Source organism: Scomber japonicus, chromosome 11 (genome assembly GCF_027409825.1).
Source record: "Scomber japonicus isolate fScoJap1 chromosome 11, fScoJap1.pri, whole genome shotgun sequence".
NCBI lineage: Eukaryota > Metazoa > Chordata > Actinopteri > Scombriformes > Scombridae > Scomber > Scomber japonicus.
The window spans coordinates 5,167,148-5,186,909 of NC_070588.1; the positions used below are offsets into that span (position 1 = coordinate 5,167,148).

Consider the following 19,762-nt stretch of genomic DNA (forward strand, 5'->3'; position numbering starts at 1 on the left):
GGACAGAGGAAAGAAGGAAGGAAGGTAGGAGGGAGGAAAGAAGGAAAGGAGGGATGAAGGAAGGAGGAAAGGAAAAGAGGAAGGAAGGAAGGAAGGAAAGAAGAAAGGGGGGAAGGCAAGAAGGAGGGAGGGAGGAAGGGTGGACAGAAGGAAGGAAGGAAAAAAGGGGGATGGAGGAAGGAAAGAAGGAAGGAAAGAAAGAGAGGAAGGGAGGAAAGAAGGAACAGTCAAAACAGATGGGGTCCATTTGACCCGGGAGGATGACACAAAGGTTAACTGCATAATATACTAATTAGTTTAATCTGTAATAATATCATATAGTTTATAAGATGATCATACTGTGTTTATGTTTGCTACAAAAGACAAACAACTGGCTTCACACAGGCTGAGTATTATTCCCTATCACAAGCAAACTGAGCCTTTATGTTAAAATCTTTGGAGTGAACCTTTAAGTACAGCGTTAGTTTCAGGTGTATTTGTGTCTCTTCTGACTATGTTAGAACTACACATTCCTCTTCCTGTAAAAGGGTTCAATCACCTCTACTGTCACATCAATCAGTATTCTTGACAATGGAGAAAATTGGTAGTTATTCATATGAAAATGTTGAAGATGAAAAACTGGCTCCACTGTGAAAGCTGTTTGAAACGTCTCTCATCCTCATTGTGAAACAGTTAAACATACAGCTTGTTTATGTTAACTGTATTCATATGTTGAGTCTCTGAAATACAACAGTAGGATACATAAAATCATACTTCACACCTTTTTTCACAGATGTTGTTTTTTAACCTTTGTGTCGTCCTCCCGGGTCAAATTGACCCTATCGGTTTTAACTGTTCTTTCTTGACTTCCTTCCTTCCTTCCTTCCTTCCTTCCTTCCTTCCTTCCTTCCTCCCTCCCTCCTTCTCTCTTTCTTTCCTTCATCTCTTTTTCCTCCCTTCTTTCTTTCCTTCCTCCATCCCCCTTTCTTCCTTCTTTCTGTTCTCCTTCCCTCCCTCCCTCCCTCCTTCTTTCCTTCCTTCCTTCCTTCCTTCCTTCCTTCCTTCCTCCCACCTTCCTCCCTTCCTTATTTCCTCTGTCCTTCTTTCCTTCCTTCCTCCCTCCTTTCATTCCTCTGTCCCTTCTTCCCTTCCCTCCTTCCTTCCTTCCTTCCTCCCTTCCTTCCCTCTTCCTCCCTCCCTTCCTTCCTTCTTCCTCCCTTCCTTCCTTGACTCGAGGACAACAGGAGGGTTAAATCAATGTTTATGTCCAGTGTCATTGGAGTTGATGCATCTTTGTTTTATTTCCTGCAGAACCAAGAACCTGTGTTCTCCAAAGACAGCAGCAGATTCTTCCTGACTGTCCCCGTCAAACAAGGAGGACGTGGAGAGTTTCATCACATCGCTATGTTCACCACACAGGTAAAGATCGAGTTCATAATCAAACCTTTTCTAAGCAAAATGAGTCAAGTTAAGTCTTTTATTCTTTATTCCTCTTTAGATAAATTCTGTGAATGGCCACAGCTTAATTAGAGCTGCTTTATTCAATGTGCAGCCAAGTGTATGCTGCTCTCAAATAATTTCACCAAAAAAAGGAGGAAATTATTCACAGCAGTCATTATTTGTCTTGCCGTTGTGTAATTAAAGTGTTGTCATATTCAGGAAGCATCTGATTTATAATACTTTCCTCCACACCAGTATAGACACAAAATACAATATTAACACCCTCCTGTCGTCCTCGTGAAGGAAGGAAGGGAGGGAGGGAGGGAGAGAGGAAGGAAAGAAGAAAGGAAGGAAGGAAGGAAAGGAGGGAGGAAGGGAGGAAAGGAAAGAAGGAAGGGATGAAGGAAGGAAGGACGGAGGAAAGAAGGAAGAAAGGTAGGAGGGAGGAAGGATGGACAGAAGGAAGGAAGAAAGGGGGAAGGGAGGAAGAAGGAAGGAAGGAAGGAAAGGAGGGAGGAAAGGAAAGAAGGAAGGAAGAAAAGGAGGGAGGAAAGGAACGGAGGGAGGGAGGAAAGGAAAGAAGGAAGGGAGGAAAGGAAAGAAATGAAAGAAGGAAGGGAGGAAACAAAAGGAGGAAGGAAAGGAAGGACGGAGTGAGGAAAGAAGGAAGGAGGAAGGAAGGAAAGGAGGGAGGAAAGGAAAGAAGGCAGGTAGGGAGGGAGGAAAGGAAAGAAGGCAGGGAGGAAAGGAAAGGAAGGAAGGAAGGAGGGAGGAAAGAAGGAAGGAGCGAGGAAGGAAGGAAGGAAAGGAGGAAGGAAAGAAAGAAGGAACAGTCAAAACAGACGGGGTCAATTTGACCCGGGAAGACGACACAAAGGTTAAAAAAAGAGCCTGTTTTCATCAACACAGATGATTCTGAACTTTCCCGCCTACATCCAAAGAAATCCACAAGTTGGATGTTGGTGAGATATGAAAATGAGAGAGTGGAGGCAGAGTGAGAACAATAAGTCTGACAGGTCAGAGTATGTTAGCTCCTACTCAAACCTGGCAGTGCTGTTTACCATCTGAAAGCAGCCACAGTAAGACATCTCATAACTAACAGCTTTAGGAGGTTCATTCAGAGATGCTGCTGTTTGTAGGCATTTCCTTTAGTCCCCAGCTGTGCTGCTTGTTGCTTGAGATGTGAGCTGTGTTGCTTTTCTTTTCTTTTGCTTGTGGCTTATGAATGTTTCTACACCTAACTGTTTTAGATCCTATCTACTACTCATTTCAGACTGCTGGATATTATCCTTACTTTTTCATAAAGGCTGATTGTCTTTTTTTTTATTGTTTTGAATAATCAGATGTGTTTATCAAAGGCATATGATACATAAAATTGACTCTGAAATGAAACACATCTGCACCTTGCCTTGTTTATTTGTGCATTTACTACAAATTCTGTAACCACAGCAATAAATAATTAAACACTATATACACTAGACCAGCCACCCTGACTTCCTCCCTAAAGGTGTATTCAGACTGAATACAAACCGCATTTGGTCCGTATAGTGATAATTTGTCCCAAACAGCCAATGTAACATCTGGCGCCATGGCAACAATCATACTGTATGTGTGGGTGAGGAATGTGTTTGTATGACGGTTTTGTGTAACAGCTCATGCTCCTTGTCACTGCTGTTAATGCTAATAGATAAAGATAAGGGTTCATTGTCTGTTTAAACATTTTCAATTTAAACCCTCAATACAAATTATTGAGATTTGTCAATAAGAGAATATCACTGATTGTCTTTGTGCAATCACACTGCATCTAAAACTTTCAGTCTGTATAAACCTGAAGAGTTTTTGCTGTTTATATCACAGTAAAGCTACTTCCATGTGTATTTACACATTACAAGAGGTTATATATAGTAAAACATACACATAGTCCCAGATATCTGAACAAATAACCAATAAAGTTGCTGATTTTTAAGTTAAAAAAAGCAAAAAGGTTATTAGAGCTGACCAAGTTCAAATAAATGACCCATATTTATCTTTTTTCTGTTCATCTCAGTTCAGAGCAGATCAAAACGAAGTCCGACATCTAACATCGGGGAACTGGGAGGTGACGAAGATCATTGCCTACGATGAAAACACTGACAACCTGTGAGTCTGCCGTCGTAAACAAGTTTTATGTTTCTAAATGAAAAACATGTTGCATCAGTTAGATTCCATCATTGGTAACTAGCTTTTTAATCCCTTTCTTTTTAATTTGCTGCGATAATACCACATTCACACTGTGTTACCAAAGAGTGTGATTTTGCTAATTTGAATGTGTAAATTTAACTAAAGCAAGAAAAGCAAAGACACGATGAAGATCAGCTTTTTTAATTTTTGCACATCCGTTTGATCTTGTTGTCTTGGTTTCTTCCCGACAGATATTTTCTCAGCACAGAAGGTTCATCACGAAGGCGGCAACTTTTCAGGTTTGTTTTGCCTTCAGTTATTATGCAGTATTTGATGTTGACAGCTGTTGTTCTTGTACTGCTTATATTGTAAAAGAAAAAAAAGACTTAATTAACTTTTCTGTTTTTGTTTTTGACCTTTTGTGTTTTTTGCAATATTCTCACAAGATAGTCTGTTATCTCTTTGATTTCATTATCAGTAGTCACGCCATGCTTGCTCAATATTTCTTTTGAGGGAAAATATCAGTGTATACATTTTAAACATACGCACATAAATGGATGGACTGGTATTAATTTATTAATATGAATTATTAACAATGCTAACATGTATTACCTATGTAGCCAAAGCCTGATGTTGCTTTATTTACAACATTGAACTCTATTTTCATCTAAAAAGTTATTAATATTAATGCATTTTGTGACAGATTCATTATAATTAACACAGCCATGTAGTTTATTCAATCAATTTGTAACCTGTTATCAGTCACACAACTTCCTGTTTACACTGATTTGCTACTTTGACAAGATGAAGGGAATAAAATACCATTTATTTTTTATTTTTTTAAAGATTTTGTTGGCATAGACGCCTTTATTAAGCAGTAGACAGACAAGAAACATGGGAGAGAGGGGGGGGGGGGGTGACATGCAGCAAAGGACCGCCGATCAGGATCTGAACCGGGGTCGGCTGGGTATATGGCATGCGCTCTAACCACTCGACCACCTGTGCGCCCTAAAATACCATTTATTATAGGCTTTTAATAGTTTTTGACAATTTGAAGAGTTTGGCTCAGAGGTGTAGCTTCTATCAGGCTGCAACTTCACAGGTGATACTTGTTAGTTGGACATTTTTATTGTTGGTTTTGGTCTCTTCAGGGACTTAAAATATAGGCAGCATTACTCTTCACAGCTCTGTTTTTACTTGGGAGGTTTGTTACGGCACTTTCCTAATTTATTATCTTCTCTCCTCAGTGTCAAAACTGTGGGTCTGTTCCCACGACGGTGTTTAACGTGTGAGCTAAACAAAGCTCACTGTCTCTACTTTGATGCTGCCATCAGCCCCACAAACCAGCACATTATTCTCCACTGTAAAGGTAGGTCATCAAATATCCACATTTAACTTCCAGGTTACAGCGGTGAGAGTATTTTAAGCTTATGTAATGTGACGTATATACCAAGTGAAATGGAATTTGAGGACAGGGTATAATTATGAGAGTGATTTCATAAAATGATTCAGGCGTTTCATTCGGTTGCTCAAAGGAAGGCATAATGTAGAAAAACTACAGCAGTTTGGAGGAGGAGACCACCCACTGTATAATTGTAGAGAACTTCACCAACACATCACTCACAATAATACATACATCAGGGAGAGATGAGTGCATCAGATTGCAGCCCCAGTCATTATTTCACTCTTTTAGCTGCTGAAACTGACAAGCTTTACATGAATAAGTCTATTAAGGCTGAATAAGGCTATTCTGTGTGCGGGATGAGTCATCAAAAGTATTCCATGGAGCATTTTTTTATCAAGACTTTCTTTGGAATGACCTACCTGAAGTTGGCACGCTGCTGACTTCCTCTTCATACTCAAGTTCCTCTATATAACTCATTTTCAGTGACTTGCTTTTAAACAATTATCTTTCTTTTTCCTTTCTTTGGTTAATAACATACATTGCATAGATTAGTGCTGACTGACAGTTGTAGAAGTGACGTCTTTCCAGAGGAATGCACTTTCTGTAGGCAATAAATGAATTTAAAACAAATCTATTTTGTCATGCAAAGGTTACACCTGCATCGAATTGCTTTCCTCTGTGAGATCCAGAAAATATGCAGATTTAAACATATATTCATATTGATGTGCACTAAACTTAACCCTTTGTAGGTGTGCTCAACCATTTGGGTCATGATATCTGGTCAAAAACAAAAACTATTTAACCCATTTAACTTTTTGGCCAATCTTTACCATTTGTATGAGGTATGTACTGCACAAAGAGACCATCAGATTGCTTTATGGTTGTTATAGATACAGGTTGTTCTATGGTTGTTATAGATACAGGTTGTTCTATGGTTGCTATAGATACAGGCCGTGCTTGTGTATAAATCAGGCGGGGAGTTCCGGTCCTCTGAAATGAGGCCAATGCGGAAGTAACTTAGAACTGCATTCTATCAAAAGGCCACCAAGGGGCGACCGTTTTGGTGTCAAAAGGACTTCCGTCTCTATACAAGTCAATGGAGAATTCACCAACTTCTCACTTGATTTCTAACCTCAGTAAACGTTTTCAAAATGTGTTTATGGTCTCAATCGCTAGTTTAAAGCCTTCTTCAATGCAGTATGATGTTCATTTGGGACATTTTGGCCTCCCTGATTTTATATTTGACGATAAAGCAGGGTATGCTTTAGGGCGTGGCTACGTCCTGATTGACAGGTTGATTGCCCAATGTCCTTGAGATCCAGCCCTCGCAACCATAGCAACCTCCCCGCTCCGCCAATGGCTCCGCCTCATGCCCATATAAGTAGAATCGTTTTTATTTTTCCCCGCATGCACCTGAAATTTTCAAGATGGCGCTGCCTAGATTCGAAACTATTGGCTTCCGAGCAGCAGTCCACAAACCAATAGGTTACGTCACGGATGTTACGTCCATTTCTTTTATACAGTCTATGCTTTAAACAAAGAACACAAATCGCTGCTGACATAAGTTTTGAAGTTGTACACGAACAGAATGAGTCTCTAACATGTTTTTTAAAAAGTTTTGAAGGGAAGTTATGAGGACTGTAAAACATCACATTTAGGGTCAATGAGAAAAAAAATCCATGTTTTATGCTATCATGGCCTCAATGCGGTAGGGAAGGCAAAACAACATTTTTTAAATAGCAATTCTTGGTGTGACCTACAAAGGGTTAAGATCAACTTAACTTTTACCTTTAAGTAAAAAAGGCCTTTACAATCAAAGACAACAAAACATCAAAAATTAGGATTATATTCACTTTTATGTTCCTGTTTTCTCTTTATTCAGCCATTGTCTTTGTTGTGGAGTCGAGGTCAATTGGCAGATGTCAGGGTTTGCCCGTCATAATTGGTCACCCTCTAACTATTCAATTCAATCAACCTTTAATCAGTTCCCAATGAGAGGCAAACAATTAGCCACTCTGTTTTGTATAATTACTTTTAGGTTGTATGATTGGGCAACGAGTAGCATATTTAATCGAGGGTAACTTCATATTGTTTGTGTTTTCAATTTATTTTGAGCAGATGAGAGTGCTTCATGCTCAGAGCTGCTTCAGCATTGGCGTGATGATTTATTGGACAATAACACTGTTCCCTTTCCCAAAAGCAATAAAAAGAAAAGAGAAAGCTTGTTGTCTTCAGAGGGTCCAAGTTCACATAACCTTGGCACGCTTATCCCGACACCTGTTTTCATCAAGAGCAACACAAGCCTTTTAATTCTACTCGTAAAATGCTTCTGAGTGGTTTAGTTTTCAAGCAGGTATACGTGCACATAATGAAACCATTTCTCTATGTGACACAAGCCATTGTTGTAAGGAACGCAAAGGTCAGAGCTAATACAGACAAACAGATAAGTGCGACAAAAGAAGTAAAGAAAGAGAGCTATGGTTTGTGTTTTAGTGTAAAGAAAGTGGAGTAGGTGGAATAGAGGTGGTGAGGTGAGTTTTGCATTTACAGTGGGAGTGATTCACTGAGCAAACCTGCCTTCCTATTAACCTCTCAGTAGGTATTTTGCCAAACGACATTCAAAAGATCTGACTTAATTTGACAATATGAAGCAATTAGGAGGGCAAAGTGAATAACCTTTAACCCCTAGTTGATACAGGTCTGATAGGGTAGGTGACAAGCTAAATGAAGAAAACTCTGCTGCTTGTATTTAACTTTTTCTTTTTGAGCTGCAGCCTCACATACATACTGTGTCTTATTATTATTTAATTTTAAAATGCCTCAGTTTCCACATGGTAATGTGTTAAATTATCCCTCAGTATTTATGCACAGCACACATAAGGATTACAGGATAATGTTGAAATTATACTTACAAGCTCCCCTTTTTTTCTCCCCTTTCAGGTCCTGGAGCACCCACTGTGATCTTACACAGCCTGAATAATTCAAGTAAGGACTCCATTTAGTCTCGTAGGAATGATGACTATGTGATGACCATTTTTTATCATTGTTGGCAGGGTGGCCTAGTTGTTAGCGAGTGTGTGTACAGACTGCGGCAGCACAGATGTCATAAACCACATGGTCCACCTGCTTCAGAGTGTTTGATCAAGACACTGCGGCCCACTCAGCTTTACAAAAACAAGCAGGAGAAATAAAAATCCTCGTTTACTGATTTTGCACTGCAGAGGTTGCAGAGAGTCACGTTAGTAGCAAGTTCTGACTTTATAAAAGGACTGTACTGTACTTGTATAGCGCTTTTCTAGTCTCTTTGACCACTCAAATCGCTTGTACACTGCACATCTCATTCACACACATTCATACACTGATGACAGGAGCCGCCAACCTGCTCATCAGGAGAGCAGACTAACCATTCATACGCATTCACACACCGTTGGCACAGCAACGGGAGCAATTTGGGGTTAAGTATCTTGCCCAAGGACACATCGACATGTGGACTGAAGGAGCCGCCAATCTTTGAAGAGGTGGACGACTGCTCTACCTCCACTACAAAAACTGAAAAAAATGTTCACATAAGGAAAACATGCACATATATAACATGTAGGAAAGGGACTCATACTGTACTTTTTGTGATTTTCTGTTATTTATATACTGTTATGATGTCAGATATTAATGATAAACATAGTCAAAGCCCCAAGATGTAAGGGTTAACATATGTAGAAATGTAGTTTTTCTTTTCATGGTTTGGTCTCAAGTGACCTGAAGTTGCCTGTGACACAGTTTCCGAAAGCTAGCCGGGCTTTAAAGAGACAGGGACTAATACAGCCTGTTTCAGACAGAGGCTGAACTGAGGAGCTGCATAAACAGCCAGTAAAAGATAAATAGTAATTTCAACTTTTTAAGCTGTAAATCAGATATTCAAGATATTCTAGTAGAACAGCAGAATAAAAATGTAGACTTAGAAATGTGCAGAATATAGTGCCTTTTATCTTGAGGTGTAACCTGCTACAGACACCACTTGCAGGAAAAGGCTGAGGTAACTTAAGGCAAAGCTAGAAAAATGTCTTTATACAGCAGTAGTCTCTCTTAAATTGCCGCCTGGTCTGTGACAGAGCCCATCCAGATCCGTGGTGGATCCTTAGTCTGTACTTGGTTGGTATTGATCCCTCTAAGTGATAGTGAGTGCTGCTATAATACCACTCAAAAGTTTTGACACAACTTCCAATTCCCTTGAATGAGAAAATGTGTCCAGACTTTAGACTGGACCTTTATATTGTGCTTTAATGCAGCCAAGTTTAAGATATTGCTGCTGACATTTACATATTTTTCTGTTTCTGTTATGAGACAATAAATGAAATACACTTAAAAACGTTGCTGCCACGGTGTTGATCAAATCACCAGCTTTATAATCCTGAAGTTTTTTAAAATCAGCATAAATAGATTAATGACAGCCATCGACTGGATCGACATTTTAATGAGTTTTTTGCAGAAATGACAGAAAGGTTGTCTTCTTAACTTCACAGCCACACAGTGACGACAGGCAGGCAGCCTATTAAACCTCTGTCACGTCCCCTCCTGCTCTCTGTAATCACGTACAGACATGCTGCGCTTTAACGACCTTTCAGATATGTGGGCTATTTAAATTAAGTGAGAAGACGTCTTTTTTAACTGTACATCATGTTTAATATTTCCACCACTTGGGCCACATTGTCAATAAAATACAAAAACTGTGTTAATCCAGTTTATAAAAAGGCAGTAAGCCTCTGATTCATTTGAAAAACAGAAAGACAGTTATATTAACACGGTGCAAAGTTGGTTTTCACTGAATATTCATCATTAATATTATTATATTTTTTTCATTTTTAATGAAATGAACACTGTGTTGGCAGGTCCAGACAAAAAATAATTTACCCTGCTGGAGATGAAGGCATAAAAGAGCTTCTCTAAATCCTGCTTGCACGTGAAATCTCTATTCTTGCTATTTAGAGCATTACTGTTAAATGAATGATTGCCTCAGTCTGATTGTTGAGTTTTTCTTTTTGAAACTCTCCAGCAGTGTTTAATGAAAAGACCTTATGAGCTATTCCTCATTCTAGGTTGTTTCTGGACAACAGGGGGGCTTACAAACTCACATTTCTTCCATCTGTTCTTTTCATCTTCCTCTTGCTATGAATATGGAGACACATGCTGTACAAACACACACACACACACACACACACTCACATGGTTGCTTTCACTCTTAGCACACACGTACACCTACCATGCAACACATGCCTCCTCTTGTTATCCATGCCTAGATGTCTATCAGTAGTTTTTTTTTTCCTCCCTCCAAAAAAAGTTAACAGCTGTGCCGCAGAAAAGCAAGCAATTTACCCAGGGTTATTTGGATAGACCCTCCATCCACAGCTGGGAACCCGAGCCCCCTGGCGGTTTCATAATGAGACGTCTATTGATTTTGGGGTTCCCATTAGAAATGCTGGATGAATTCCATTTCATTTAGTTGGTTTCTGAAATGGCTCGAATGGCAAAATGGCCAAATCAGAGAGCCATTGTTTATTGCGTGTGGAGAAAATAGCAGGACTCCTGTTTTTTGAGGCCAGGATGAACAAAACCGCTGTGTTTAAAAATGCCTTTTGTCAAACGAAACCTTTTCACTGTAACATTTTCATTCATCCAAAATTTAACAGTGCACCAAATTATTATTATTTTTCATTAAAAGGTCAGAAAACAAACTATATCCAGCATTTGTATTATTTTTTGTCAGTAAGGTGCTTTAAGGCCCATTTATACTCAACGTATTTCTGCACCAAACGGAGCAGTACCACCGGAAACCATGTGGGGGCAGTGTTGCTGTCACTACTCGATACGTAGCTCTAGTGAGAAACGAAGAAGAAATAACAAAGGTGGAACTTTTTGAGGAAAGGTTTTGCGAGTTAGTTAGAAACTTTAAACATATCGTTTATGTCTTTTATGCAAGAGGAACATTATTAATATCTCCTCCACAGTTGCCATGTTTGTTTTTTGAAGTTGTTGTTGTCATAAACTTTTGACTCTGCGCTGCCCCCTGGTGGATGTATTGGTTAACATCCATGCCAACGTAAAGGACGCATGGAAGTATGAGTGCAGTGACGGTAACATCGTTCGAGCATAAATGGGCCCTTATAAATCATTTTTTAAGTTATTTGGTTTCTGTATTACAATATAAACATTTATACCTGTTTTATTTATTTCCTGATGTAAAGTTTAATCATAAATAGATTAAATTTAGGAATGTGTTGAGCTCTGTAGCCATTAAATTGACCACAAAATGAGACAACCATAATCCATCTGACTCAAATCATATCCATCACACCTACACTTCCCATCTCATCTCATTATATCACTGGCTTGAAAAGACAAAGCCTCGTGTTATCACAAGTCATTTATATGCAGCAAACTTATTGTGGCGCTAATTTTCGGGACTCTTTCAACCTTTAACTGCATCTCCTTCATCTTTACAGATTACTACATCCTTGAGAACAACTCTTTGCTGAAGGCAGCTTTGAAGTATAAAAGGATCCAGCTGACTGACTTCAGAACTGTTGCGATGGAACATTTTGGTGAGAATAAAGTGTTGCTTTCTGTGCTGTTACTGTATATCAGGGATGAATTGATGATACATTTGCTTTTCTTTTGACAGATTTACCTTTGAAGATCTCCTACCCACCGGACTTCTCTGAGTCACGTCACTATGGACTACTGATGGTGGTGTATGTACCATTTTTATACATCAGTGATGAACATCGATACAGTGGATTATGTGTTTTGGAACCGACATAAAGTTGTTTATTTTGTACCATTCTTCTCCAAAAAGCAATTCAGGACAGATGATAGATGCCTTTTTAATGTGTGAGGCATGAAACTCTTAACATTTTGTCAATAGTGATATTTGCATGCAGAGCAACCATTTCCAGGCACCCTGTGGTTGACTCTTCCTCACTTGCATTTGAATAATAAACCACTTAAAGAAATTGAAAACGGAAAGAAAAATGTGTCTTTGTGGCACAATAACACATTTAAAAAGGATAAAGCTGGTGATATTCTGTAGATATTAACACAATATAGTTTATTTTTACTCAATTTTGCATACATCCTGCTGCTAGAATAGTCACTAGAACACTAAATGTGTATTAATCCACACAAGAAAATAGTTCCTTACAAGGCAATATTTCCTTCTGTATAAGTGACATTTCCTAAAAAGCTACAGGACCCAGATGTTTAAGAAATGTCTATGTATTTATTCAGCAAGAACCATTGGGCTTGGGGCTGAGTGCTACATGCAGAGTAGGGAAGATGGAAAGTATTACGGGTCAGATCAAGTCAAGTCGATATTTATTTGTACAGCCCATATCACAAATCACAAATTAGCCTCAGGGTTATTCAAAATCTCTACAGCAATACAACATCCTCTATATTTATATTCATGATTCAAATGGAAAAACAAGATGACACAAATGTCTAGATAAATTGAAAACAACATGAAGAATGCAATCAGAAGGGCATCAAGCAATGTCCAGGTACCGCCAAACAGATGTGACCTCCATCACCATGGAGACCTAAAACGAGGAAAGGCTAGAGGGGAGACAAAGAAGTTCGGAGCCACATTGTTGGTTTTGATATTTTCAAGGGATTCATGAGAAAAGGAAAATATTAAATAAAGCCAAACTTAGCCTTTAACCTTTGTGTCGTCCTCCCGGGTCAAATTGACCCCGTCTGTTTTGACTGTTCTTTCTTTCCTCCCTTTCTTCTTTCCTTCCTCCATCCCCCTTTCTTCCTTGCGTCTGACCTTCCTTCCTCTCGCCTTCTCTCTTTCCTCTCTTCCTCCCTCCCTCCTTCTTTCCTTCCCTCCTTCCTTCCTTCCTTCCTTCCTCCCTTCGTCTTTTCCCTTCTCCCTCCCTCTTTCCTTCTTCCTCCCTTCCTTCCTTGACTCGAGGACAACAGGAGGGTTAAAATGTAAAAACTAATCACTTATAACTTATGATATTTGCCCCTTTTTAACCTAAAACCAGGCCTCAGTAAGCCATTAAAAGGATTACTACATAAAACAACTACAAAACTTACAAGATCTGCAGTCATTGAAAATCACTTCCTTATTTTCCCTATCTCCTCTGTTGTGTTCAGTGACGGTTTCCCCGGTGATCAGGCTGTGAGTGACCACTACGCTGTCAGCTGGGACTCTGTGCTGGTCAGCTCTGATAACATCATCGTGGCTCGTCTGGACGGCCGAGGCAGCGGCTTCCAGGGTCAGAGGATCCTGCATGAGGTCCACCAGAGACTGGGGACTGTGGATGTTCAGGACCAGATCGCAGCAGTAGAGTACGTTGTCGGATTTTCCTAAACTTGTTTTTACCAGCTTGAACATTCAACATTGATTCAATCCTTTTTCTAAAACATATTCATATCACTTAAATAAGAGTTGATAACTATCACAGAATATCTACCTCGTCTTAATAAACAGCACACAGCCTGTGAAGCAGTTTGTTATTAAGTGAAAGTTAAAAGTAAAAATAATTGACGTTTACTACTGAAGCACTGTGTAGTTTTAGACTCTGTGGACACTTTGCTGGAAGTTAAAGTGAGTCATTTCATACATTTAACCTTTGTGTCGTCCTCCTGGGTCAAATTGACGCGTTCTGTTTTGACTGTTCCTTCTTTCCTTCCTCTCTCTTTCCTTCCTTCCTTCCTTCCTTCTTTCCTTCCTTCCCTCCCTCCTTCTCTCTTTCCTCCCCCCTTCCTCACTTCCTTCTTTCCTCTGTCCTTCTTTCCTTTGTCCTTCTTTCCTTCCTCCCTTCCTCTTTTCTTTTCTCCCTCACTCCTTCCTTCCTTCCTTCCTTCCTCCCTCCCTCCTACCTTCCTTCGTTGCTTCCTTCTTTCCTCTGTCCTTCTTTCTTTTCCTTCCTCCCTTCCTCCCTTCCTTCCTTCCTCCCTCCCTCCCCCCCTTCTTCCTTCCTTCCTTCCTTGACTCGAGGACAACAGGAGGGTTAATCTTATTTTTGACCTTAAACTAAAGACTTTTTACTTTCCTAAAGTGGCTCTTTGGATCATTCTGCTGTGTAATTCTCTTTCTCATGCTCACTAAACTTCAGCTCATCTGGAGATTACATCAACCTAAAACCGAATGTGCCTCATCAAACTACATGTGCTCATTACTTTGCGTTAATTAACAAATATTACTGAAATGATTAAAAGTTAGAGCCTCATCACAACAATCTTTGGCGTAATTTCTCTTCTCTTGCCAGATGATTTGCACACAAGCAGCTCTCCACTGATCCTCTTTAATGCCATCAGATGTAATTAGTGAAAGATTTCTGACACCACTGCTCCACTGCAAATATATATTAGAAAACAGAAGGGTGATATTAGGATGGAAATGTCACTCTTGCAATATTAAAATGCCCAGCTGTTTTGCAGCCATGTTTCAGATGTTATACACAAGTTTTTCTTCTGTAATATATGTATGTTTTTATTTTCCAGATACATGATGAAATTACCATATATTGATCAGACACGGATAGCAGTGTTTGGAAAGGTGAGTCTGTGTTCTCCTCTATAATTTGATGGGAAATTAATTCAATCTTGTGGTCAGAAAAAAATGCATCAATGCAGTCACAAATAAAAAGCTGGTTTCCTTCTTGCTGAATTGTTAAAAGCATGTAACGTATTGTTTTTATTCGTATTTTACTAAAGCGGTTCATTTGAGAGTTTCACCATATACTTTAGTTTAGTTTAGTTTATTTCCACATTAAAAGGAAAAAATATATATAATGCAAGAAAAGTAATGAGATTAACCCTCCTGTTGTCCTCAGGTCAAGGAAGGAAGGAAGGAAGGAAGGAAGGAAGGAAAGGAGTGGGGGGGGGGTAAGGAGAGAAGGAAAGGAGGAATGAGGAAGGAAGGAGGGAGGGAGGGAGGGAGGAAAAGAGGAAGTAAGTAAGGAGAGAAGGCAGGGAGGAAGGAAGTGAGGAAAGAAGTATGGAAGGAGGAGGGAGCAAAGAAAGAGGGAAGGAGGGGAAGAATTAAGGAAAAATTAAAGAAAGAGGGAGGAAGGAAAGAAGGAACAGTCAAAAGAGATGCATCAGCATTTGTTAAGTGGCTCTTCTATTGTAAAACATACAACATAAAAACAGTGGAATAAATGTATAATTAATGTACTTTGTGTTGTTTTTTTACGCAGGGTTACGGAGCCTACCTAACATTAATGATGCTCAAATCTACAGACAGTCTGTTCAAATGTGCATGTGCAATGTCACCAGTTACAGACTGGAAACTTTATGGTAAGTACAAAATCTGGCTATAAATCCAACATCATGCTGAATTTACATATGAATCTATCTTACATCAGTTACAGCTAAAACTTTGCTCTTTTCATATTTTCCATCTGGCAAGTCAAGTACAAGCAAAACACTGCAGTATAACATTTGATAGCATGTTTGTGTGGAGGCAGAGAGTGTAACTAAACATAGAAGTTTGCTCTCTGCTTTAATGTCAGTCTGTAAAAGTCTGTTTAGCTCTAACACAAATGTTGACTGTAAAGTGAAATAGGCTTTTTGGCAATAGAAAACCGTATTTGTCAGTAAGTACGAAACATCCTTTACACTCTTAAGATGACACTGAGGACCATTTCACCCGCACAAGGTGTTATTTCCTCTTCACTGAAAGCATTTCATCTGGGCTCAGGATGACAGGAGAGGCCACTTTGTTTAGGTACTTAGCTGCAGCTGAAGCTCCGTCTACCAGCGGCTCTGTTAAAGAATGTATCACTTCTCATTTGCACAGCATCAGCATTCTCTGAGAGATACCTTGGCATGCCATTACGGGATGACAGCAGATATCAGGTGCGTGTTTACCACCTCCCCTTGCTTGTTTGTCGTTGATCTTTGAAAGCCGCTTGCTGTAACATCACTGACACACCTACAGTTAAGCTCCCACAGTTACTGAATGTCGCTGCTATCAAAGTCAGAGGCAGCGATGCTTTGCCTTTTCTTGTGTTTTTTCATGCTCTGTAGGATTTTGTCACTCATCTTTCTTTGGTAACTGTGTGCACTGGTGTGTCAGATCACATGCCGGAGGTTTTTTTTTTTTTTTTTTAATATAAACTGCAGCAAAAGGGCTGCCAGGCTGTCTCAGACCTCCTGCACAGACAGGATTTTTAGCTATCAGAAGTGTTTTCCACAGTTCTGGCAAAGAGGCAGTGGGAATAAAACTGTTTTTTGAAAGCACAATTGTACACAACAAAATAAAGAAAAAAATGAGTCCTGAACAAGCAATTTAATATCTGGGTTTGATACACTGTGACTTTCCATGCTCTGTATACAGGCTTGATTTTTACATCATTTTCCTCACAATTAGTACAGATGATGATATTTTATCTTGAGGAAATCACTAATTGGATTGAATGACTGAGTGTGTGCATGTGTGAGTATGACTTAAGTCACATTTAGGGACACAAACTGGAATTAAGGCCAGTTAATTGGGGACACCTTGTGCAATTGGGGACAAAACACTGATTTTTGGGTCAGTGGTTAAGGTTTAGGGTTCGGTAAGTCTCCAGGAAATGAATGGACGTCTATGTAAATACCCCGATATGTGACTTAAGCAAACCTGTGTGTGTGTAATCAGGATATAAAGTCATTCATCTGATCACATTTGGTATCTTTTCATGGCCTTCCTCAATGCCAGTTGGCATATCTATTAATCTTTTATCTCTCCACTTATTTCTGATTTCCTCACAGTTTTCCAGTGTGCTGCAAAATGTTCACGCACTTAGGGAGCAGACACTGATGCTGGTGCACGGCACAGCAGATGGTAAGAGAAAATAAATTGTGATAAAATGAATATACTGTATCTGTGGTGCATCACTGCAGAGCACAAAGAAGCACACAATCCCAGAAGGTAATGAGCCAAATGGTTTTTAATCAAAAGATAAAAAGAAAGTGGGTTATCTAAATTGATGCAGGTGATGCATGTCGAATTTGTTGAGGTATTTCCATCCAGCCAAAACCTGATTGCCTCTTCTTTTTCCGGTACGGATTCAGGCTGCGTTTTGCTGACATGTTTCATTTCTTTATTCCCAGCCAATATCCACTTTCAGCATACTGCTGAGCTCGTCAAGAACCTTGTGAAAGTTGGAGCAAACTATTCAATGCAGGTGTGTATTATAGAGACAACAGCATGGCAAATACTCTATACTGTAATTGTAATTTGTAATGTATTTAAATTGTATGTACATTTTAAGTGCATTCCACTGCAACATATATAACATGATGTAAATAATTCAGATTTTGCTCCCAAATGCATTGTATCAGCTCAAACCTTCTGTTGAAACCAGACATTGCTTCATTTCCAGCAGTTCTTTAATTACTAATACTGCTTTTCACAGCACTGATCACATCATATAGAACTTGATCAGTATCCGTATCACAGTGTGCAAACATCTGCAGGCAGCAGGTGAGACGTGTTGATTGATCTGTAGCCTAAAAACTAGGAACTAAATTGAGTCCTCTGATCAATATGGAGGTTTAGTTCCCCGAGTTCCTCCAGCGGTCCTTGTTCCCCTGGGTTCCTGCAGTGGAAACACCTCACATGATTTCCATAATTCCTCCTGACCTTTTTAATAATTGCAGTGATATTTAAATGTGAGATGGTAACTTATTCCAGTTCTTTTTACACCGCAGAATGTACAGCAACACATATCCATCTTTTTGAACCATGTTGGCATTTCCATTACTCACCCATCCTAAAGGTGTGCTCAGACAGAAAGGAAAGCTATTTTTTTTTCTTTTTTTTTATATTTGCCTTGCCTCAGTCCTGTGAGTTTGTCTGCAGGATGTTTGTGTTTATTTGCCCCAAACAGCTGAAATACCAACTGTCCATTTGCTGTAAGCTAGCAACAGATGCACTGACGTGGGACACAAACTAGAATTAATTCCTCTGACTGAACCAAACTGAACCAGACTTTGTTTCTTTCTGTTATTTCCCTCCATTCTTCTCTCCATTTTCCTTTTGTGTCTGTACTTTATGAAGTAAGCTAGCTTCATAAGGCTCTGGGATACATGCTATTTTTTTCCCACTGCATTGACGTGTTGCATCACTTCACAAACGGCCAAATTAGAGCTGAATTGTGTCTTTCCTTTGACTTTTGACTTTGTATGAAGCTGCGCCATGTCAAAAAAATGTGCTTCATGTTCTGTCTGAACACAATGTAAAGATGTGAGCTGGAAACACTGCAGGAAAATAACCATCCTGATAAAAACTGGTGCAGTTCATCTCAAATAACTAAAGCCATTAGAATATTGCAAAAGATGCCGTCATCAAACAGACTCCTGCTGAAGCTGAAAGCTAGACGGATGGTTGACTCTTGTACCGAAAGTAAGTTGAATCATTAAAAGGTGCAGTATGTAGAATTTTAAAGGTGCAGTACGTACAGTTTTTTGGCATCTAATGGAATGAACTAGGCAGAAATGGAAAATAATTTTCATTAGTATGTTTAAATAGAGAATAAATACCTGAAACTAAGAATCCTGTTTTTGTTACCTTAGAATGAGCCCTTTATATCTACATAGGGAGTGGGTCCCTTTCCACGAAGGCGCCATGTTTCTACAATAAAGAGACGACAAACCAAAACACTGCCCTTCCTTGTTTTCTGCCAATTTTATATTAGACCATATGTTCTCCTACAGCCTTTGAAGAGAAGGGTGAGGGAGGCATATTTAAGGGTTCAACCTCACTACTAGATACCAGTAAATCCTACACACTGCACCTTTAAGTCCTATGGATGTTATGGGCACAGATGTGTATATCACACACCCCCATATATCTGCAAATAATAAAAACTTTCAAAACAGTTGGTACAAAATTCTTCACAGAGTATAGGAAGGCAAAAAAATTAAAAGCAAAACAACAAGTGACAAGAAATAAAATCACTGAAGCATCTAAGTAAAAAGTTATAAATAATTGCAGGCTATAACTTGAGGGCAGGAAAAGCCTTTTAGTACTAATGTGTTTTAAGAGGAGACCTGAATGTCTCTGGCAAAACCTGTACACTAATATCCATCCATTTTCCTTTGACCCACCAGATCTACCCAGATGAGGGTCATTTCCTGTCTCAGCAGAGCCGCCAGCATCTCTACGCCACACTGACCAGCTTCTACAGAGAGTGTCTGAAGGAGGAGTTACTACCGCTGCCTGACGACGAGGAGGAAGAGGAGGAGTAGGCTGGAGGCTTTGAGGGTCAGATCTTTGGCAGAGCTTGAAGAATTTTGCTCAAATCCGTCAAGGCCTTTAGCGTTTGGACCAAGTGTTTAGCCAGACATGGACACTGGGATAGAGCTGCTAATGCTCTTAAGATTGAGTGTGTGTGTATGTGTGTGTGTGTGAGAGAGAGAGAGAGCACTACAATGAGTGACTGTGTATGCTGGTGTATAAATGTGTTGAAAAGATAAGTAAAAAGGACACAGTTGACGACAGTGACACTTGCATTGCCGGGACTTGAGGCAGGAGTCGCCCTCTAGCATAAAGTCATTTCAGTTTTGGGACGCTCCGTTTCTCGGCAAAGCACACGGAAGACTGCCTCCATCTTTCGCCGGCTCTTTGGGCTGTAGTCATCCACACTTACCAAGTGCATGGTTCTTTTTTCCTTCCCCGCCCCCCCTCCCCCTCCCTTCTCGGCTTCACTCATAATGCCATGTTAGTCTCTTTTGTGGTAGCACTTGGGAAGAGAAGAAACACCGATGTATACTTTTGATCTC

General features: G+C 39.7%; 1 protein-coding gene across 4 annotated transcripts in view; it reads left to right on the forward strand.

Annotated features, from left to right (window-relative positions):
• The window catches only part of LOC128367582 (inactive dipeptidyl peptidase 10-like), a 97,224-nt gene extending 77,996 nt beyond the window's left edge, over positions 1-19,228 (forward strand). For all 4 annotated transcript variants that reach the window (XM_053328183.1, XM_053328182.1, XM_053328184.1 and 1 more), the window contains 14 exons: positions 1,291-1,398; positions 3,467-3,558; positions 3,831-3,878; positions 4,827-4,948; positions 7,925-7,969; positions 11,479-11,577; positions 11,658-11,727; positions 13,139-13,333; positions 14,492-14,546; positions 15,190-15,289; positions 15,792-15,850; positions 16,748-16,820; positions 17,090-17,163; positions 19,091-19,228. In XM_053328183.1, the coding sequence (XP_053184158.1) occupies positions 1,291-1,398; positions 3,467-3,558; positions 3,831-3,878; positions 4,827-4,948; positions 7,925-7,969; positions 11,479-11,577; positions 11,658-11,727; positions 13,139-13,333; positions 14,492-14,546; positions 15,190-15,289; positions 15,792-15,850; positions 16,748-16,820; positions 17,090-17,163; positions 19,091-19,228 (1,278 nt within the window). The remainder of the gene's footprint in view (positions 1-1,290; positions 1,399-3,466; positions 3,559-3,830; positions 3,879-4,826; positions 4,949-7,924; positions 7,970-11,478; positions 11,578-11,657; positions 11,728-13,138; positions 13,334-14,491; positions 14,547-15,189; positions 15,290-15,791; positions 15,851-16,747; positions 16,821-17,089; positions 17,164-19,090) is intronic.
• The last annotated feature ends 534 nt before the right edge of the window (positions 19,229-19,762 follow it).